We start from the raw sequence: 22,287 nt of genomic DNA, 5'->3' as shown, positions 1-22,287 counted from the left end.
CTGTTGTTGCGGCTGCTCCCGCCGGGGGCCCCGGGGCGGGCGGTCCCAGCCTCGGTGACACCGGGCGGTGCAGGAGTGGTGCGGGTGGGGGGGGCCGCGGCAGTGCGGGGAAGGCGGGGGGGGATCGGGGGGACCGAGGAGTGCCCTGTGGCAGCGCGGGGGGTCCGGGCAAGGAGACCGCTGGACCAGGGCGTGGGGACACCCAGGCAGCACAGCCACGGGGACTGTGGGTGAGCGGCCGCGTGGAGCCCTTTTGTGCTGTAATTGAGTGATGCTAATTAGGCTTCAGCAATTCTTCTTAGGCAACCCCTTTGGGGCTGCGGGTCTAGAAGCTTTATCAGCTGCTGTAAGGCAGGATCGCCTCTTCCCTCCCCAGCCATGCCACTGGCCTGGCCCTCCCTGCACTTGTGCTGGCTCTCCGCAGAGCACAGTGATGGGAGACCATGAGCAGACATCGAGCAGGCCAAGAGCAATGGGAGAAGGTACTGTGCCACCGCCTTGGCACACAGATTGCTTTCCAGCAGCTCCTCACATTGACTCCAAATGTGTCAAGTCATCTCTGCAGCCAGAACTGGGGGGTAAGTCTACAAGCAAAGTGAGTTTGTGCAAGGTTGGGAGTGGGAATGCTCAAACTGGGCTCATCCTGGAAGTGCGCTGCAAGCATGGCCTCCAGGAATGGCCCCTGATTAAACAGCCATAACAGACCACCAGCCTTTAGTTATTTAATACATGGTTTATTGAGCTGGGTTGATTAAATTGCCAGTCTGACCCCCACTCGCCAAGCCCTAGTGCATCAGTGGTGAAACTGCAGTTGTTCTGTGGTGGCCACCAGTGTGGGAAGAACACCCCTGGCTGGCCAGTGTCTGATCCATTGGGAGAGGGTGGGGGAACTGAATAAGGCATAATATGCCACCATGGGGCTGTTCTGGGCTATCGAGAAATCTGTCCACTGTGCCTTGTTCTCCCCATGGCAGGCAACAGAAAAGGTGAGTGAAGGACCCCTTAAGAGCAGAGATGTCTGGGATGGACACACTGATGTCCTCTCTCCTGTCCCTACCTGCCCAAGGGACCACAGAGCATGGATCACCTGGGTCCCAGCAAGCTGCCCCTTTCCATCCATGTGCACAAGGGGATGGGGGCAGGCAGGTGACATTTAGCTGGTGCCTTGGCTCAGACAGAGGGAAGGAGTTCAGCTACAACATGGTGCTCATCATACACACGCAGGATCACATAACAGTATGGGACATGGGGGGTGGACCTGTGCGGAGCTATGAAACCATAGGTATATAAGCCAAGAGCTGCTCACACCTTCAGAAGTGCTGGATCACAGCTCAGGACCATGTTGTTGGGTCTGAGGCAACCAGAGATATGGGGACAGCTGCCACAGGAGCTACTTGCAGGGCAGTCAGGAGCTTTAGGTGCAAAAGACCCCAAGCCTTCTCCAGAGCAATCCTCCGGGAGCTGTGGCAGTGGAGCTGCCAGGGCTCAGGGCAGGAGCTGTAGAGCAGAGGTGCCCAATGGATATCCTGGGTGGAGGGGTAGCTGGGGCTGGCAAGTCCCCAGTGCCCACACCAAAGCAAAGAGCAGGTGGGAGCTGAGAGAAGGAACACCTTGCAGGAGCAGCCCTGCGGCTCTGCTTGGCCCAAGCCCTGGGCTAGTGCTGTGGCTGATGTGGAAGCACTGAGAGACAAGCTGGGGCTGAGCTTGGTAGCTCAGGTGACTGGAATGCTGCATAGACACTGCCCAGGCAGCCCCTGCCCCTGGATGCTGGGGAGGGGACAGTTTTACTCCCAGAGACCTGCAATGTACATTCACAGAGGCAACCAAAGTACCTAGTCTCCAGTAGCTGCCCATGGTCTCACAGGTGAGCTGTGGTAGAGCTGCAGGTCCCAACCAGAACCTGGTCTGGGACAGCAGGAGCCCTGGCCTGTGCTTGAGGATTCAGTAGTAGGCGCCAAGGAGGGTTGAGACCTTGTGCAGGAGCTCCTTGTGGTTGGCATGCAGGGGGATCCTCTTGTCTAGCACCTGCCAGCGGATGCACAGCTCCGGATCACAGCCCTGGAGGAACTGGAAGGGGACCAGAGACATCACATGTGCACTGCTGGTGAGGGGCCATGCCAGCCATGCTCAACAGCATCTCCTGCCCTTTCTTTTTGGGGTCCCCGGTGCAGTGCCACCCCATGTTCATCCCCATGTTCTTCCTCTACTGCATGCAGCTGGAGAAGCCCACTCCTGATGAGGGCAAGATCTGGGTCTGGAGATCTGGCTCCCCTGCCCCATGCCCGCTGAGAGCTGGGTCAGGGACCTGCAGAGGCGAGGGGCCCATACCGAATTCAGCCGCTTCATCTCCACATCGTTCTGGTTGTTGAAGTGCACACTGATGGCAACTGTCTCGACCCAGGCATTATCCGTGTTGCGGGGGTCATCGAGGTACCCCTTGTGTATCTGTGCATGGTGAAGGAGTGCCACATTAGCAGAGCCGTCACCACCTCTCTGAGGGCACCGAGAGGCCCTGGAGGTGGTGGGGCATTGCTCTACAGCTCCTCTGCCCTGCTGGAGACCAGCACCCTGTTCCCACTGCAGATGGACCCATGGAGAGCAATCACAGCAGGCACAAACACTGGTGTGTGCAGCCACCCCCAGGGTCCCTGGGCTGCCTCCCAGACCCCTGTGCAGTGTGAGGCCATTACAGTGTGTCTCCACTTCTCCCAGCCATTCCTCTCTGGTGGGAGCAATGGCCAAGGGGTGATGCACCCTGCCCCCATACCCTGGGGACACCCATGTGCCCCTGTGCCACTATGATGTCCACATGTCCCTGTACTGTGGTGATGCCCCCATGTGCCCGTATTGCCGTGACACCTGTGTGCCCCTGTACCGTGGTGATGCCTGCATACCCCCATACTGCTGTAACACCCGTGTGCCCCTGTACCGCTGGGAGACCTGCATGCCCCCCACCTCAGTGCCTTGTTTCAGCAGGTTCTGGAACTGGGGCCAGAACTCCCGGCGCAGGATCCACTTGAGCTTCAGTGGCAGCGTCTCACCTGGCTCCAGTGACCCCTGCGCCAAAGCAGATGTCAGCCATGGGGCCTGCCATCAGCCCAGCCCAGCCTCCCTCACTGCCACCAGGTTGGCCATCAGGCAGTTGCCACCACTGCAGAAGATGCCACAAACTCTGGTGGGGGGGAGCAAGCAGCGGTGGTGCTTCCCTTCCTCCCTCTCCTGCCAGAAGTCTCAGCTGTGCCCAAGCATGTGTGTGAGTTTGCCTGATTCAATGTCTGGACCTCTCTGTCAAAGGACACTGTGCCAATGGCTTATGTCATGAAGGACATGTGAGAACAGAAGATGTGGAGGAGGAGGAGGAGGAGGAGGGATAAGCAGGAGACAGGGGGTCAGGGTGGGTGGGGGTATGTAACCTCACCACTGCTCCCCCAGCAGTCTTGGCAGCACAGCCCCACACTTGGATGTTCTGTGGGAGGGGCAGAGGTACCTCCTCGAACAAGGCTGTGACTCTTGTCTGTGCTTCTCCCTTTTCTGCAGGGCATCCAGGTATCAGGCTGGGCCAGCCCCATCTTCCCAGACCCTTCTGCACCAGCTGGTTTCTACCAGCTCTTACCCCAGGCAGAGCCCAGACATCCGACAGTGGGTACTGGGCTACTAGGACTTCCAGCATCTTCTTCAGGCTCTTCCTTATAATGGACCCATCCAAATTCCTCCTCCAGCTGTGAGAGAGGCCCCTGTTATGCTGCAGCTGGACTCAGCTCCCCCCCTGCCCAGCAGTGGCTGAATGGGCAGCAGTGGGTTTTGCCAGGTCCCAGTCTCTCTGAGGTGGCTTCGTGCCCCCTTTTCCATTCCACCTCCCCAGCCCCATCCTGGAGCAAGGACACTTCTCTGTCCCCACGCACTCACCGGGTCACAATGGGATGCAGGGCATGGTTGGGCCCAAAGCAGTGCAGCCTCCCGCGGCCTTGCAGCCCCGTCCTGCCCATGGGGTTCCTTGCAGGGAGAGAGCGAGCAGGGTCGGACGGTGCCAGGGTCCCTCTGTGCACTCCGTCATGCTGATCAAAGCTCTATACTGCTTCCCCAAATTTCCCACCACTGCACTGCACCTCTTCTGGGGTGCTGGATTTATTTTTGGTGGGGGGAGCCCTGAGGACAATGCGTGCCATTATCCCTGCCCCACCATTAGCTGTAGGGAAGCAGGAAGGGGATGAATGCACCCAGGCACCCCTGGATTTTCCACCTCCCCGGTACTTTAACTACAGCTGGGCACCCCAGCTCCCACCAAGCCTGTCTGCCCCCATAGTGAATGCACTCACAGCGGCAGCCCGTCCTGCACGGTGTAGAGGCCATGGAAGCTCTGCCGGTTGATCAGCCCATCCATGGTGTTGTAGTTGATCTTCAGGAGACACTCCAAGGAACTGGGGGGTGGGAGGCAGCCCGGCAGGGAGGGCTGGCTGTGCCACGCAGGGGAGGGGCAGAGGAGTGGGGAGCCACAGGGGGACACTCACGGGCTGAATGGGTCCTGCACAGCCATGTCCTTGTGGTCGGCCGAGTAGGCAGGAGGGTTGTAGAGTGGGAAGTCCACCTGCAGAGCACATGGCCGTGTCAGGCCCCCGTTGCATCCCTGCTCTGGTGGCAGGCAGGGACTGGGACCCCTGGGGACACTTTTTGCCCCAGTCCCTTCCTCTGCCAGCTCTTGGCATCATTCCCCAAGGCACATAGGGCTCTGGGCTCTGCTTGGGGGCTGAACTCAGAGTCTCGGCTGGAAGGTTGGTGCCTCTCATTCATGCCCTCGTGGAAGCCAGTGCCAGATCCTGCCCCTGACTCTGAGCCAGCCCTGATTTAGGAAATGTGGAGGCACGTGTTTGTCCCCTCTGTCCCCCAGCCTAGCATCCCCAGGCATCCCTAGCACTGCAGATCCCAGCAGGAATGATGCCCATTCACCTCTCCTTGTCCCTGGGAGGGCCTCAGAGCAGCTGCTCCAGGAAGCCACTTGTCTCAGGGCTGGGAAAAAAAGGAGCTGCCAAGTGTGACATGGGTGCCATGATGGTTCTGTTCCTCGTCCCACTGCCATTGGGATCTGCCCCACAGCCCCCCCCTCCCAGCCCTGCTGCCCAGGGTCACAGCTCCTACCTCCCAGGGCACCTTCTCATCTGGCACAGGGAAGCGGGGGGTGTGAGACCCTGGGTACAGGAGGTTTCGGGCAAGCACGTGGTACAGGGGCTGGCTCTCCTCCGGTTTCCCCTCCAGGTCAACCTCCTTCATCTCCGAGGCTTTGCTGGAGCCTGCAGGGCAGACACAGACAGCAAGGCCCCGCAAAGCAGGGTGCCGAATTCGGTGCTGCGGACCATGGTTCTGCTGAGGGGACTGGCTGGGTGTCTCCATGGGGATGCTGATATCCCCTGGGGGCCTGGCCCCGGCATCCCTTCCACCAGGCCCCAGAGGAACTCCCCCAGGGATGCTGCAGTGGAAAGCCTCAGCCATGGGCTCCAGGGAGGACTCTGTAGTACAGGGTGGGAATGGCTGCAGGAGGGGCTGGATGGCCTCACGGAGCCCCCAAACCTCCCTGCGCCAAAGGGGCCTCTGCCTTGCTGCTTAACAGAGGGGTGCGAGGGGCTGCTCAGCCTGGTCTGCAGCACTGTGGGTGCCAGTGCGGGGCTCCAGGTTTCCCTGGTTCTGCTGGGGTGGAGATGGGCTCCGCTTACCCACAGCTGGCATGTCCTCGCCTGAGCTGAAGTCATTGCCCTGCAGCGCCTTCATTATCCACCTCAGGGCCTGGGCACTCTGATGCACCTGCGTGGGACAGGAGAGGGTCAGCCTTCCCAGACCCCAGCTGCCCCCTGAGCTCCCTTGCTTGAGTACTGCAGGATACAGCCATGGCAGGAGGCACTGCTGCCCTTGGCTCCTTGCTGCTCATCCCCCAGGGAAGCAGCAATCCTTGCTGTGCCCTAACGCTCGGCTTGGAAAACCACGTCCAGGGAAACATTTTTCCAAAGCAGATGGAAATGGGAGTGGAAACAGCAGCCATTCTGCGGCCGTCTCAGAGAGAAGATGCCAAGGCCCAGTCCAGCTCCCCGGGCACCCCACTGCTTGTGCAGGGTGTGGAACAGCTTCATGGGGAGGGGGCAGAGAGTCATCCATCTCCAGAAGGTCTAGAGGGTCCTCTCAGGCCAAGGAGAAGAGCTGGGTCAGATCTAACTGCTTGGGTGACCAGTGGAGGCAAGGGCTCATCCCACCACTTCTCACCTTCATCCTGTTCACTTTGGAGTCAAACAGAACATTTCCATAAACCTTTTCCTCTCGGATGCTATTGTTTTGGCAAGGAAACTCAAACTGTTTGAAGGGGCATTGATTCAGAGGGGCTTTCTCTTGTGTTCTGGTTCAGTTGACTCAGCCCCTGGAAAACCCCACCTTTCTTAGGTAATTGCTCAGCTTTTGCCTCACCTGGTCTTCCAGAGAAACCAGTCTCTGCTCCACCATCCCTGTACTCTTCACCCGGTCCAAGTCCAGCAGCTCTGCCAGTAAGTCAACCCTGGAGGGACAGTGCAGAGAGGAACCCCCTCAGCAGCCACCCCTGCATTAATCCCAACTCTTCCCTGCCCAGGACACTGGAGGACAGAAGGATGTCCCTGTCTCAGGAGTGCTGGTACCTCTGTGCAATATCTCGGATCTTCTGCTCCGTGTTCTGCTTCTCCTGGCACTGCTGATGCTGCAGGTAGTTCTCCTTCAGGTACATCTCCCAAGAGAGGAGGGCAGCTTCTTCATTCTTCTCCAGCTTCTCTTCTGCCAGAGGAAGGGGACGGCAGTGCTGTCAGATCCCTGGGCATCCCAAACCCCGGTACTGCAGCCCAGATGCCAAGCCTCATGCCTCGGTGCACAGTGCCATGCCCCGGGGAGTGGGCAAAGGGCAGGAGGGGAGATGCTGGTCCTCACTGAGCTGTTTGTGGTGCGTGGCCGGCCTGCGGAGCAAGCCTCGCCGGACCAGGATCTGCAGGTGGTTGAGAAGGATGAAGGGTGGAGGTGCGGGCGGGCGGCCATGGTACTCCTCGATCAGGTCGTGACGCTGAAACTTCCAGATCTGGTCCGTGTGCTCCTGGACCTGTTGGAAGGTGTAGCTGGGGCAGAGCCCAGGCGTCAGCTGTGCCGTAAGGATGAGGGGGCACATTGTGTCTGTATTGTGCCCCGGCTCCTACCCGTCTCCCTGATCAGCCCTGGCCTGCACTCACTACTTCCACCATATCTATAACCCCCACAAAGTGCCCCCATGCTCTGGTCAGCATGTGCCCCGGGACCCTCCTTGCACTTTCTCAGTGTGCAGTGCCCTGGCCATAGCCAGGCCTGCAAGCAAAGCCAGCTCGATTCACTGTCAAGACCATGGGGCCAGGTCAAACTCACTTGAACATGGCGATGAGGAGGTTGAGGAGGAGGATGTTGGTGAAGAGCAGGTACAGGCACAGTAAGATGACTGTCAGCCACTCTGGGAAGACGGGTTTCTTGTTGTCCTCATTTGTCTCTGGGCACTTGGGCTTGTAGGGGTCGGTCCCATTGGGGCTGCACTGGTCAATGTTGAAGTTGACCCCTGCAAGAGAGCACAGCATGCCTCTGCTGCAGCCAAACCTCGCAGTGTCTCAGGGAGCACATTGTGCTCTCTGAAAGCGGCCAGCATCAAGAGAGCTTAGCACCGGGCAGGAATTTGACCTTTTTCTGCATCATCCCAGGTGCTCTGCTCACTGCCACCAGCTTTGCAGCTGTGGCACTGAGCTGGATCAGCTCATGCTCCCGTGCCTTTGCTAGTATGCTCTCTTGACCGCTTGCGCAGGTGCAGTCCCTGGGTTTGCATTGGCAGTAACGCTTCCAACGTGCCAGAGCAGGACTCCAGCCCCACGCCCTGTCATTGCTCCCTCCTGACCTTATGTTGTGCTTGGAGAGGAGCCCTGTGCAGGACTTCCACAGGCCAACACAGCAGGAGCTAGGCAGACTGCGGCATTAGCTTGGTACCCCTCAACCTTGTTGCATCCATCCTGCTCATGCCACGCGCTGTCACAGGCCGGTGTCCCTTACCATCGATGTAGGAGGGAATCTGCCCGAAGATGGTCAGATAGGAGTGGTAGACCACGCCACGGAAAAGCCACTCCACACGTTCCTCGTTGTGGATGAGGATGGCCTGCTTGGCTACCCCAAAGGACACCACCCACACTGCTAGCAGGAAGAGGAAGAAGAAGACATCCTTCATCTGCAAAGACAGAGGGGAAGCAAAATTGTGTCCTGGAGCAAACCCCACTCCAGAATAGGATAACACAGGTGGCACATCCATCCCATGCAGGCATCCCACTGCTCTAGCTGATCACCCTGGCAGGATGGAGGGGAGCTCTCACCATGCGCTTCACAATGATGATCTTGGGCCCCAGCGTTTTACTGACTGTGAAAATGTGCATCAGACGCAGGCAGAAAATGATAAAAGCCAGTGACAGTATGATGCGCCCGGGATATAAAGTTGACGGGATCAGCCTGGGCACAGAAGAGAGGAAAGGAAACATCTCAGTGCCACCAGTGTGGGTTTTTTTTCTGATGCGCAGCATTACATTTCTGCAATATCAGTAAGCTTCCCCAGAGTGTTGGGTGAGAGTTGTGTCATGAAAAACATCTGTCCTAAAAGCAGCTGAAAGCAGAGGCAAATTGGTCAGAATTAATCACATGACCACAAAAATCTTCATTGGCCTTTGGAAGAAGAAATCGTAATTAAAAAACCTGCACTAGTTTTGTAGCCTACAGCTGTGGCTTGAGCCTGCGCACTGCCAGGCAAGTGACTCTGCAACTCACCTGCAAGTCAGCCCTGTGATAAAGACTAGGATGGCGCAGATATCCAACTTATTCCAGAAGTCCTTGAAGTACAGGGAAGCCATTTTCACAACCCCAAACTCATCTGGATCATACAACAGCTGTTGGGAAGAGAAGAGGCGTTGGTATTTCAGTGAAAGCCTTGTAAGATACTCATGTGCCTTGTAGAGGGGAGGGATTGCACAGACCTGCTGGCCATCACTGGACCCTCTTGCTTGCCCAAAGTTAACCTGAGCCTACAGGGTTTTCTATAGGGGCATGGAAGGAGCATGGGGAGCAATACCTGAGACATGGGGATCTTTAGTCTGGTGAAGAAAGGCACTGAGATGTTGAAGCAAAAGCTGAAAAAAATCAAATGTCAGGCAAAGCCTGGAAATGCTTCTGGGAATAAATGCCCAAGGAAGGAGGTGGTCCCTCCATCTCTTGACGTTTCCAGCACAAAACAGCATGTCTTTCTGCAAGTACCTGGGGCCAGGCCAGACACAGCCAAGGAGATTCTCTGGCCTCAGCATCGGGGGAATCTGGCAGTCCCGTGTGCTGGGACCTCTCTGAATGGATGGTGACATGAGAAGCAGCATGGGAACGTGAGCTATGCAGGACTTTCCAGGAGCACCTAGAGGGGTGTCTCTTCCTCCTCTCACCTCCGCCCAGCCTCTGCTCTGCCTGCCCCTTACCTGGCGGGTCTCCTCGCACACCAGGGAGAAGAGCCAGAAGTAGATGAGGTACTCCCTCCAGGATGGCAATGGCTGGAAGTCAACCATGAGGACATAGGCAAAAAGCAGGAGGAAGGTGAAGTAAGAGAGGATGTTCATGTGGAAGATGATGACAGGTGCTGTGAAGAAGGCTCGGAGGCGTGTCAGGCAGCCCATGGGCTGCACCCTCTTCTCCCTGCGGGGATCAGGGGTGGAAGCGGGGCTCAGCTGCCCAGGGAGATGCCACGGCAGCTTCTGCCAGCCAGCCTTGGTGCACGGATGCCCAGGCTGCAGGAAGTACCTAAAGGTGATGAGGCTGGTGTAGAGAAGTGGAAAGAACAGCATGCACGCAATCACCCGCCAAAGCCCGTTGTCCACGCACATCTTCCCCCACCAGACTTTGGTTAGAAAGGCCTGTGAGGAGGGAGGAAGAGGAGCACTGGTTATAGAAGCTCCCCCCATCAGAGCGGGGCTGCAGGGCAGAGCCCCACTTCTGCCAAGAAGGAACCTTGGATCTGGGGCAGGGGACACTTGGGCACTTCCCCTCCAACCACCACTGCTGGGAACCCACCTGGACACCCCCATGGGACACAAAATTCATGTTCTTGGCCTCCAACGCCAACTGCAGACAAGTTGTCTTCCCCCAGGCCTCAGAGACACGGGTGAGTAGCTTCTGGGCTCTCTCTTCATCCTTGCGGTAGCAATCTGTGAACACGCCTGGCCAGGCAGGGACCAGGGAGACAAGGCTGAGCTCTGGGGCCAGCTTGGTGCTCAGCAAGGTGCCCACAGGGTCACCCTTTGCAGCAAGATCTGGACATTGCACCATGCAGTGGCACATTCTGTGCTCCCACCACCACCTGGACACAGCCCTCGCAGCACCACGACCCTGACTGTGACAAGGGGACTCCCATTTGGCACCACCCACCCCACCCATCGCCCCCAGACACCTCCTGGGCAAAGCTAGCCAACCCTGCAGGGCGTGACAGCAGTTCTGGGTTGCTGGTCCCCTCCCGCTCACCGATAGCCTTGTGCTCGTACTGCTCGGCCAGGGCCAGCATATCATCGGTGGTGTCAGTGTCTTCCTCCTCCTTGGCGAGCTCCTTCAGGATTTTGCTGCAGGCCAGCGCGGCCGCCATGCAGTCCTGGCTCTGGAGCAGAAGAGGCCAGAGAGAGTATGGGGCTCTGCGCCCTATCCTGCAAGTCTCGGCAGTCGTGCCAAGCCCCCTGTGGCTCCCACGGGAGGGAAGGAGGGTGTCCCAAGCAGACTGCTGCTCAGGATGGGCAGCTTGCCGTGGCAAGGGCTAAGCTGTGTGGGTGAGGGGCAGTAGGTAACCCACTGCCACAGGGAATCCGAAGACACCCCTGCTCTCCTAGTGGGAAGCCTTGGGTGACAGGACAGTGTGACTCCATGGCTCTGCACGGCACGCTCACCATACTGCCAGCCACACTGCCTTTTGCCCTGGGGATGCTGTTTATGGGTGAAAGCCTTCTCCACCCCAGCTGCCGTGCCCCTGTGTCCTGCCTGTGTTGTGCTGAGCCCTCTCTCAGCCTTTGCAAGGAAGAGCACACTTCTGGCCCAGCACATCACCTCTGCATGCAGCATATGTTTTGGCTGGGAAGGGAGGGATCTGGCATCATGGTGTGTGTCTGGGGATGAACATCAAGTGTCCGCAGGCTCACTAGCTGGCTCCCATTTGGCTGGGGGTCAGGCTTAGGCAGTGCCATGGGCCAGCTCGCCTGCTGTCCCAAATGCCAGCAGGTGCAATCTTTCCTCTTGGGGCTGGGAGGTTTGGCTCCATCTGAGCCTCTCAGCTGGGACCAACAGCTCCGAGCTGTGATACCTGGGCCCAGATGATTTCTCCCAACTCCTTGCGGTTCTGGACCACAGCCCAGATAAGCAGGTCACGGACTGGGTCCATGGTGAAGGTGACTCGGCCAGCAGAGCGCTTGTAGAGGGACCGGAGACTTGACCCCTGAACCTGCAAGACATGCAATGGTTGGACCTGTTCCCCTGCCAAGAGGCTGCCGAAAGCAGACAACCCCTCAGCACAAAGCCACCCCCCGAGCCCTGGGTGCCTGCCTCCACCACCCATGGAAGGGCGTTCACTGCAGATAGCAGGGTGGCCAAGACTGGACTCATGATGGAAATGCCACTTTTTCTAGGGCCAGGATCATGTGGGGATGTGCCCATCCTGCCCAGTGCACCCACCCCACTGGGTCCTGCCCACCAGAGTCACACAGCCACATGGTGCTGTGGGTGTAGGAGGGTGGGAGTCGCACCTTGAATGTGGGGCAGATGACTTGGGCAGGGCTTTAAGGGACTTTAAGTGGGATTCTTGAGCAGGCAAGAGGACAGAGACCCAGCTGCAACCTCCAGGATGATTTCTTGAGCCAGTGTTCCCCTCCCTAATGCAACCCTGCCACCATGTAACCTGGAGATGCGTACATTCAGCTTGATGTGTGGGACAGGGATGGAGAGCCGGGGCCGATCTATGTGCTTGGGCTTGGGGTAGAGAGGCTGCGTGGAGCAGCCCAGGAGCTCCCGCAGCACTTGGGAGACGTGGTGCAATTGGATTCTTGGCATTTTGGAGCCAGCTGTGTGCTCTCTCTCGTCCAGCAGGACCTTCTGCAACTTGCTGTGGAACACGCAGGATGGTGCCATGTTGTCGTAGAGGTAAACCAGGGTGTCCCAGGTGACAAACTCCTTGAGACGCACTCCCTGCTCCAGGAACAGCTTCACAAACTCTGGCTTGTTGGAGATCAGGGCAGCTGCCATCACAGGGTGGAGATCTGTGGGCTGGCAGGCCAGAGGCAGAGGTGAGGGGCTCCATGGCCCCAGAGCAGGGCCCCACCATGGTCCTCACTCAGATGGGGGCAAGATTTTATCCCTGAACACACAAGGAGTTTCTGGGTGTGATAGAGCAGCTGGAAAGTACTGGGACTTGTGGGATATGCCCCAGAGACACACTTCTGGGTTAGTATGCCCTCTCCTCTGGCAGTGAAGCCCTCTGCTCCCTTGGCTGCTGGGTGGATGGATGGGGTAGGGTAGAGGATAGACCCTCTTTCCCCAGTTCACGAGGATGCACCATACAAATGAACAGGACCTCACAGGCTTGTCCTCTGTGCACAACTCTTCAGGTGAAGGATCATGGTGCTGCCAGCTGGATCTCAGCCATGGGGAGACTAGCTGCTCCCGATGGTCACCCAGTTCAGCCTTTGTGGGGTTTTCCTTTCCAAGGCAACCTTTACATGTGCTCAGAAGTGAAAAAAAAGCCTGTGGGTAAGGGAGTACATGTCTGTCCTGGCAGGAAGGTACCTGCTGACCTTCTGCCACAGCTTGGTTTCAGCCTCAGCTTTTCATACCAGCCACATCGGTCCAGGGCTGCAGCACCTTGTAACAGCTCTGGCCTGCATCAGCTAATCTGAAAGCCTGCCTCATCCTCCCTTCCCAGCAAAGGTGTAGATCTTGTTCAGGCTGTGCATTTTCACACCATCAAATATTTACTCTTCAGGATCCTGGTTCCCACCAGCCCTTCCCAGTCCCACGAAAGGTATATGAGCTAGGGGAATCTAAAGTGTCGAACGAAATAGGAGAATCCCTTCCAAGTCCCACAGCCCCAGCAGAAAGGACAAGAGAACCTGGCTCAGCTTCAACTTCTCAACAGCTGGATCAGGTGTGGGATGGCAGAGCTGGCTTGTGCTGCTCCCTGCCCTACTCTGTAGTAAAGTTTGAGCAGTGAAGTGCCAGGCTGGGTGAGATGATTAGTTTAGAGACAAGTTGCCATTTGACAAAGTGGCATGAGCAGCGACCACAGGGCAGAGCTGGCAAGAGGTATTTTTGGCTCTAGGTTGGTGGACTGTCTTTAAAAGACACCAGTTTTGAACAAAATACAAACCAATCACCTTTGTAAACAATTATAAGCCAAATAGGACCTTTACAAGCAATGAATTGCGGGGTGTGCTCACCTCTGCTTTGGGTGTTGAGTGCACTTTTGAAAGACAGGACAGATTAAGAGCCTCTGGCAATGTGGTGGGAGTTTAGGGTCCAAGAGAAATGCCCTCAAAAACTCTCCCTAGGCACAGCCGAGGTGAACAGTGCCCTCAATATCCACAGTCCTCAAGTGGGACCTGACGAGCTGTAAGCCTGACCAGACAAGCAGCACAGGTACTCCCTTACCTTCCACTCATGGTCATCCGTGAAGATCTCACTCCGAGCAATGTCCACCCTGTTCCAGGCCACAGCTAACTTCAGCTGGTGATCCCAGTTCTCACGACCAAAGTGGTCCTGGTTTCGGGATGCTGCATGCAAAGTGCATGTGTTAGAACAGATGATCATTTACATGGTGAGAAGGTACCACTTGGAAGTCCCCTTGGATGCCTGGCCCTTTGGGAGAAACATCTCTCCCCCAGTCAGCTCAACATCACAAAGTTTGGAGGCCCCTTTGGTGACCCCATAAGTCAAGCAGCTGCAGGAGGTGACTTGTGACCCTCAACCCGTTCATCTTGCCCCATCCTCCCAAGCAGCTCCCCACCCCTCACCTTTGAACAGGGCCTGAAGGATGGCCACATCCACGTCCTGCTGGCCATATTTGCCCTCTCTGAAAACAGTCAGAAGCTGCCGGCTCCGTACTATGTCTTGGATCTACAAAGAGAGCCGTGGGCAAACAATCATCAGCAGCAGCTCCTCCCTGCCGCTTCCTGCAGCCCCCTGTCCTGTGTGGGGCAATTCCTTGCTCCCCTCGGGTTGCCTGCAGACCCCCGTGCTGTGTTTCCCAGCCCAGCTGGGGCTGGCCCCAACAGGTACCTCTCTGCCCAAAGGGATCAGGCAGTGGAGGAGCAGAGCTTGAGCCCTTGGACAATGCTGAGCATGGCTGGGGGGAGATAGATGGTCAGCGGAAGATAAGCCTTAAACTTCATGCTGGGAGCCTTGCTGCTCATGGGCAAGAACCCCTGGGCACCCCTTTGATCTCCACAAGCTCAGTGAGAGGAGCTGTCTGCATGCAAGAGGCTCACCTTCTTGGTCCACTCCACCAACTTGCCCTCAGTGAAGAGCTCATAGGTGTCATGGAAGAGCACGCTCAGCTTCTTCTGGATCAAGGCAATGGTTATCTTGGGCACAGGCAGGCTGGCCACCTGTGCGATGACATCGGCCACACGCCCAGACCCTTCCACAATCACACAGGGGGTCCCATTGGTGATGGCATTGTAGATGGTCTGCAACAGAGTGGGGAGGCTGGTCCTAATCCCACACAGAGGCCAGCAGACCCTCTGAGCCTGAGACCCACACCGCTGCTCTGCAGCACTCCCATCCAGCTACATTTCAGCTAGTGTGGCACCACGTTCGCACCAAAACTGGAGCGCAGCACCCCGGGCAAGGAGCTGCCCCCTCCTACCACCTTCCCCTCTCAGCTCTGCTGGGAGTGGACAGGAGCAGTTCCTTACGTCGAGTGTCCCGGGGCCTCCTTCCAGCACCACGCACACAATGGGGATCTTGATGGCAACGCCTGCGGGGAAGCAGAGCCCAGGGTCACCTCCCTGTGGGGCAGCCACCCTCCATGCAGCTGAATGCGGTCCCTTCTGAGTGGTGGGGTGTGAAAGACAAGGTGGAAGCACTGCCCCTGACATGCCAGGCTCCAGGAGAGAGGGGAGACTGTCTCCTGGCAGTCATGCTGCTGGAGCATATGTATGCATGTGCTAGAATAGGAGATCATTTGCACAGTGAGAAGATACCACCTGGAAGCCCCCTTGGAGGCCTGGCCCTTTGGGAGAAACAACTCTCCCTGATCAGCTCAGTATCACAAAGTTTGGAGACCACTTTGGTGACCCAATAAGTCAAGCAGCTGGCAGAGAAAGGCTCTTTGATTTGTGTCACTGAGGAACCAGGTTCCATATTTATCATGACAATCCTCTCAAACCCCTTGCCTGGATCCTCCAGGGAAGCCACAGCCTCCCCTGTCACCGGAGGCCAAGATGGGCACCCCTTGCCAATGGATGGCCCATCCCACCTTGTGCCCTCTTCTGCCTCAGGCTTGGCTATGTGTTGACGTTACCTCCTTTCACCTTGGTCTGCTCTGAAATGAACTTCTCCAGTCTGGTCCTCAGGGGGATTTCCACCCCATACCTCCCATGGGTCCCATCGTCCACCAGGATGAAGTGGGAGTGGTTGCTGTCCAGGCATGACAGGCTGCCTTGGTTCTCCTCATCCAGTATGTACTCAGCTGGAAAGCCACCCTGTAAGGTGCAGGAGGAGAGACACTGGGAAAAGCCTGTCAGGGCTGCAGAGGAGCACCACGTGCCCAAAGCAACCAGCATGTGGGACAGGAACAGGCCAGCACGTGGGGACAGTCTGGCCAAACAGCCATCCCTGCCCCCCTGCAGTCCTCATGTCAGCCTTGTCCCATGCTCCTCTGTCTCTGCTCAACCTGCCTTCACACCCACAAGGGTCCTCCCAGGAGAAGCACAGCACCTACACAAGACACTGGGTAGAGTAGAGGGGCTTCTCAGCAAACATCAACCTGGGACCATCGCTCCTTCTGGTGCAGCTGGGTTTTACCAGGGCTGCCAGCCACAGGCACATCTTGAAACACCCGTTCCCACCACAGTCCTTGGCAGGACTTCCCTGGCAGTCCAGGCATAGGCAAAGCAAACACATCTCCAACTCTGCCTGGCTCACCATGGGGCAGATGAGGCTCTCCCGGTTGTACACGGTCCCCCAGGTGGCTATGCCAATGGTGACAATCTCGCCCTCCTTGTGGCTGCAGCTCAGGATGAAGTCTCGCACTGCCTCTCCCACCTGTTTCATCACACCAGTGTGGGACCCCCCTGTGATGATCCAGGCCCCTGGGGGTCAGAGAAGAGCTTGGGAAGGGAGAGACCCTGCTCACAGCAATCTCCTAGCATCCCCTTATGTGGCTACAGGAACACCTGGTCCTCAGACGTGCTCCATCCCCCAGAAGATGTCTTCCCTGCCCACTACATCAAGCCCTGGCAGCACAGGAGATGCCTTCTTCAGCAGTGTTGCATTGCTGAGTCCAGCTCCCTATGAGCCTGTTTGCAGCAACTGAGCAAGAACAATCCATCCCTGGTGGTGGTAGTCCAGGTGGACCTACAGGCCTCCTGGGCCAGCTTGGCATCTCCACAGCAGCCCAACTCACTGAACCTGACATGGTCAGATGACAGGCCCCTCTCCCGCTGCAATCGCAGGGAGAGCCTCTGCAACTCTTACCAGTGGTCTGGGCCACTTTGACTAGCCCTTGCCGGAAGATGTTCTTCAGCCTTGGCTTCATGATGAAGTTTTTGGCTCCCCCAGTGACTGAGATGAGCAGGTTGGGTGCATCGAGGCCCCAGTGCTGTGTCATGAGGTGGTAGATGACTCGTGGAGGGGTGTCTGAGGAGACGCGCACATACTGCAAAAAAGGGAGCATACATTTTGGGTAAAAACAGGGTGAGGGTAACAGGGCACCTCCACCACAATTTCTCCTGTCCCAGCAAAGAACCAGGGGCTTCCCACACCATTTCCCAGTACAGTCCTGTTGCTGCTGCCCCAGGTCTTTGTGCATGACCCCGTTCCCATTCGCTTCCCTGGGACTGAGCATTCCCAAGATGAACCTAAGGATGAGGACAGGGAACAGTCACTCCTTGAAGCACGGGCCTCACAGCATGAAGATCAGTCTTATGGTTTCAGAAAGGGACTAGGTATAGGGCTGGGAGAGAGGAGGGATCCTGTCCCACCCTCCCTTCCTCTGCTTGAGTCAGTGTTGCCTTTGAGGCATTTCCACGCTTTCCTAACCTCCTCTCATTCCAGAGGGAAATACTCGCATTTCATCTGCCATGGCAAGACCTGAATACTGGCTCCCCGTGCACCACAGACAGGAAAAACAGATCACCTTCCCCATCTTCTGTCCCAGGCCTGTGAAGTGGATATCACCGAAGGCATCTGTTGGCATTTCCTGGATGTGCCTGCTGGAGTCCCATTCCTTTCCCAGGAAGATGGGAGGTTTGGCAGCATCTTCCAGATGCTGTTCCCTGAGATAGCCGCACTCACACACAATCCTCCTGAAACACACACCACCAACTTTGCCAAAAACAATCTAAACCCAGAAAGCAAAGCCCAGGCAGGAGGAGGTGCTGGTGTTCTCATTAAGAACACCACAGGCACCAGCATCTCCCACCCAGCTCATCCTCCAGCTCAGAACTTGTGCAGCAACAAAGGCATTGTTTGGGGGAAAACTTAGCAAAAAATTGATATTTCTGCCTGTAGAGGTTTAGGACAGAAATATTAAGGTTGCTCTGGATGAAGTACGAATGGAAATGACTGCATGCGAAAGCATCAGAAAGGTTCCTCACTGTGACACGGGATATCAGCCATGTGGTGACACACAGCAGGGTGAAGAACCAATCAAAAAGGAATTTGTGAATCCCTTGACACCAGCTCCCTTGACAGAAAGGTGGGATTTTCTGGTGCTGTAGCTTTGTCACCAAACACTCCTTCTGCTTTCCTGGCATGGGAGGGGAATGAGGGACTGTGTGACTTACCCAGAATCTGATGTCTGGGAGCTTTCAACAAAGTAGGTACACTCTTTCTTCCGGATGTTTTCAGGAATCCACGAGATGAGATTTTCCTGAGGGAGCAGGAAAAGCAGCAGGGGTCAGGGTTTGTGCAAAGGGCCAGAAGTTATGCCAGGGGCCAGACACCCTGGTGCTTGGAGCGTATCTGGGTGCTTCTGTTGATGTGAAGGAAGAAAGCTCCATCACTATCTGCAAGGACAAAGCCAGATGTACTTCAAGGAGAGGAGATATGAATGCTGGACATGCTCAGATGTTTGGGGTTTTTATGTCTGTCCCTAAAACTAAAGTGACGTGTTATTAATGTTCCTGTTAATGAGTCATCAGATAACTCAATGCTCTTCCATCATGTGTGGCCAACCGCCTCCTCTTCCAACACCTCCTGAACTTGCCTTTTCATTGCTGCCGGTGGGGAAATGTGCCTTCCGCCTGCTCTTCGAGACACTGCTACTGCTCTGCTGGAGGTTGGGGACCACCTCAAAGTCGCTCATCTTCCTGGGGTGCATGGTGGGGTCGTCTCCTCTCTGAGGGCACACCTTGTTCAGTTCGGACGGGAGCACCTTGGTGCACCGGCCACGCACGGCCATGGCTGCTGTGTCTTGCCCCACTTGGCCTCCTCTCTCCTGTTCCTATGCTGGGAGGTCCTGAACATCTGCATCCTGAGCGCAGCAGAAAAGAAGGATATCCATGGACTTAAAGCACAGGGGTGTCCTGTCCATCATTCCCTGGGTGGAGCGATGTCCACAGGAAACCTGCTGGACCCGCCCCACAGTTCTGACACAGGGGCCATGTGGGTGGTGAACCAGCCTCAGCATGCACCATGCTGCCCCAGGCAACCTGTCAGCCTCTGAAAATTGACCCTGTTGTGCTCTGCCCACCAGCACTGCTGCTGGTCTGCCTGCTTCGCTGCCTGGCCGTCCATCAGCCTGCAGCTCTCCTCACTTGCTCTCCACTGCTGGCAGCTGGGATATTTCTGGCAGCAGGGAGAGCAGAAACCAGGTCTCTTGCATGAGCAGCCCAAGCATGGCCCCGCATGGAAAATCTGTATCCTACATGCTGGCTGCAGAGACAGGGCACTCCTCTGTAGGGGGGGGTCTCAGGACCCCTGCAAAGGTCCCCTGAGAACCCAGAGCTAAAACCGAGATGCACACAGGCATGCTGCATAGCAGGGGCTGCAAAACTCCTGAACCCTCTCAAACACTCACAGCCCCCGTTGCTGAGCTCCTGAACTGCTGAGACTGGAGAGCTGCTGGAGCAAGGATGGAAAAGCTCCTGGGTGTCTCTGGAGCCCAAAGGGGAATGGTGTCCTCTCAGGGGAGCTGTGATTAGGTAATGGAGGAAGCACAGCACTCAGGTAACGCACTGGCAAAGCTGTGGGGTCAGCAGGCCTTTGTTTAAGGAGGATTTTGGCTGCCTTTCTGCAAGCCAAACTCTGCATCACACCATCCCCACTAAGGGTGGGGAGTCCTTAGTGGTGTGCCCTTAGGACAAGGAGTGGTGGCGCAAAATCATGACTACCACTGTATTTCCTTCACATCTCCTTCCCCCAGGCTCAGAGCTGCTGCAGGAAGGGAGCAGCAAGGAAAAGCCTTTTTGTCAGTCTCGTAGAATCATAGAATCATAGAATCATTTAGGTTGGAAAAGACCTTTAAGATCACCCCTCCCAGGCTCCCTCCGGGATGTACGCAGCCCTACCGACCTGACCTTAGGAGCCAGATTTTTAACAGACCGGCTTTCTGCATCAGAACAACCTACGGCAGATCTATTGCTTGAGAAAGAGCTGTCTAAATAAGGTGAAACACACACCTAATTCTTGTTCCTGGCCCCCCAGGGTGGGCAGGCTGGTGGGGGTTTGGGGCATGGCCACGCAGCACCGCATGCAGGAAGGGCTCTCACACCAGGTTCTCCATGGGCACCCCTGGGGTGAACAACCGTGCTGAGAAAACACCCAGAATACTTAACGGTGTTGGGGCCAAGGGCAGAGCCCTTGCAGCAGCACATGCTGCCTGCCCCCCCAGCTTGGCAAGAACTGCGGGAGGGGGGCTGCACCCCCGAAGGGCCTGTCTGGCAGCCTGCCCCACTGCAGGCAGCACAGGGCCCCTCACCCCGAGGGTCAGGTCAGCTCTCAGCTGCACAGGGTGGTCACAGCACCCATTGGGACAGGGGTGCAAAGCCCTGACTGCAGGCGCCGAACACTGCCTATGAAACATGCCCACCCCCACCCCTCCACCGGCATGACCGTCAGCGAGGCTGCCTGTACCTTTCCCGCAGCATCCTCCGGCCGCATCACCAGCTCCTCAGCTCCGTGCCTGTCATAGGGATTCAGCACCGTGTCCCTCTCCTCCTGCAGGTCATTTTGTCACTGGAGACACAGACAATGAGCAGAGAATAGGGCAGAGCTGCCTGCAAGCTGCCTGCAGAGAGGAGGAGATGACAGGGCAGCTGGCAGGCTCCCAGCAAATCAGACTGCGGAAGCAGTCCCTGCTGAGAAGCTGCAGCGCCCAGGCAAACCCCGAGTTTGCTTGAGTGGCTGAGTCACGCTTCCCGCTGCCCGCAGCAGTGATTTCCACCCACAGCCTCCCACTGCCATCAGCCCCACGTGGGGTGAGACACTCCTTGCACCCAAGCCCCTCTTGGCAGGTGTCACGAGCAGAGGCTGCTCGGGCGATGGGCAGGGCCCCAGCACGTGGATGCTGCTGGAAAGGAGCGGCAACCCGGTGGCTCTGATGGAGGCTTGGGTGCGTTGCAGGCTTGGCAAGTGTGATGAAAAATCCCTTCCCTAACTATCAATTTCAATCAGTCTCTACAGTATGAAAGTGTATTAACTTTACTTTTATGTATATAATATATATTAGTTATACACTGTGATGTGATGAGGTAGTGGAATTTTACTGGAGACTTCGGTACTGTTCCTGCTTAAGTAAAACAAACGAAAGGACAGCCCAGCTCTGGAGAGAGAAGGCCTTTGCTTCTGGGAAGCTTAGAGCAGTCCATGAAGCTTTATCCTTGGTACAGCCACGATAATGCCAGCATCCCAGCCCCTCTGACATGTCTTTGAAACCCTCCCAGCATTGTCTGGTGTCACAGATCAGTAATTCAAGCAAGACTGACTCCAGGGATGCCTGGATTGATAGACAAGCAGCTAAAATGCTGCAGAAATAGAGTGGCTTTGCAAAGTTTTACTGTGATTAGCAATTGGTAGTGTGGGTGTTAGTTACTGATTAGTCCAATCGTGTTGTACCTGAAAGCTTGAAAGGTATAAGAACCCTGTGTAAAACCACATTCGGGTGCCCCAATTTGGCTGGGACACCTCATGCCCATGAATAAATATTTACCCTTGTAATTCTATGCTTTGCATCCCAGCCTCTCGCCTCAGTCAGCATGAGCCAGGTGCAAATTTTCATAACACAAGCTCCTGGTGAAGAACCTCACTGTCACACTGCAGGCACCAAATGCCTTTCGGTTGGTGTTTCCCACCGCCCCATTTCAGATGCTCTCCTCCTCCTGTTATGCTCTGTGCCCTAAATGAACTGGCTTCTCCACTGGATTTGCAGCCACTTAACTTGCATTTGCCACAAAATTCGCTTAACAAAACCATCATTCATCTTCCTCAGGAAATGTGCTAAGCAGCACAGCCAGTCCAGGAAGGCAGCCAAGGCAGTGGATACTGCAGCATCGACTGATTTCGCCTGCAGCACCAGGCCCCAGCCATCCCTGATGTCTTTTGCTGGAGAAGACTGTAAAAGATCATGGGGCAGTGCTGGGAGACAGCTGGGAAGAGAGATTTTGCTGGTTCTCAAATGCAGGCAAGTCCTTCAGGGCTGAGGCTGGAGCCCTGTGCCCCCCTTCATGTTGCGATGGGCTCAGGTGCTGGGGCAATGCATTAAACAAACAAGTAGGGTCCAAAGGAAAACATGGTGGTGTGATCATGGCCTTTAGCTCGCTTTCCAGCCAAAGCATGTAAGTTAGCTTGGGCCATCTGTGCAATGAGTTCTTCTAGTTTTCTTGAAAAAGAGCAAACAGCTGAGACATTTCCTGGGAGAATAGATGCCACTAATGAGGCAGTAAATAAAATCCATGTGCAATGCTTTACAGTTCAGTTGTAATTAACTCTGCACTGTCAAAAGAACTGAAGCCAGAACTGCAAATTAATTACACATTAATGTGAATGTTCATCCACTCTTGGCTGGCT

The 22,287-nt window shown here is 56.2% G+C and overlaps 1 protein-coding gene across 16 annotated transcripts; it reads right to left on the bottom strand.

The window, feature by feature from the left end:
• Positions 1–1,894: 1,894 nt before the first annotated feature.
• Positions 1,895–20,575, bottom strand: TRPM2 (transient receptor potential cation channel subfamily M member 2). Of its 16 annotated transcripts, XM_075507727.1 has the most exons (33): positions 20,356–20,557; positions 18,488–18,754; positions 18,066–18,151; positions 17,417–17,585; positions 16,756–16,936; positions 16,204–16,370; positions 15,581–15,761; positions 14,973–15,034; positions 14,544–14,744; positions 14,070–14,172; positions 13,708–13,829; positions 11,977–12,327; positions 11,372–11,509; positions 10,549–10,678; positions 10,102–10,247; positions 9,832–9,944; positions 9,513–9,726; positions 8,821–8,939; positions 8,376–8,508; positions 8,062–8,233; positions 7,396–7,579; positions 6,934–7,115; positions 6,651–6,783; positions 6,445–6,532; positions 5,706–5,793; positions 5,134–5,285; positions 4,509–4,585; positions 4,317–4,418; positions 3,907–3,993; positions 3,614–3,719; positions 2,956–3,057; positions 2,329–2,445; positions 1,895–2,067 (listed from the first exon to the last, which is right to left on the bottom strand). In XM_075507727.1, exons 2-33 carry the CDS (start codon positions 18,680–18,682, stop codon positions 1,942–1,944), a joined length of 4,527 nt encoding a protein of 1,508 aa, XP_075363842.1. In that variant the 5' UTR covers positions 18,683–18,754; positions 20,356–20,557; the 3' UTR covers positions 1,895–1,941. The 16 variants fall into 16 exon arrangements, 12 of the variants coding, with proteins under 12 accessions (XP_075363842.1, XP_075363845.1, XP_075363843.1 ...); XM_075507730.1 differs by lacking the exon at positions 2,956–3,057 and having other exon boundaries at positions 20,356–20,558; XM_075507728.1 differs by lacking the exon at positions 14,973–15,034 and having other exon boundaries at positions 15,591–15,761; positions 20,356–20,558.
• Positions 20,576–22,287: the final 1,712 nt, after the last annotated feature.

The sequence above is a fragment of the Mycteria americana genome, chromosome 7, assembly GCF_035582795.1.
Source record: "Mycteria americana isolate JAX WOST 10 ecotype Jacksonville Zoo and Gardens chromosome 7, USCA_MyAme_1.0, whole genome shotgun sequence".
Classification (NCBI taxonomy): domain Eukaryota; kingdom Metazoa; phylum Chordata; class Aves; order Ciconiiformes; family Ciconiidae; genus Mycteria; species Mycteria americana.
The sequence above is the reverse complement of the archived record's forward strand: the minus strand, read 5'-3'. Positions and strand labels throughout refer to the sequence as shown.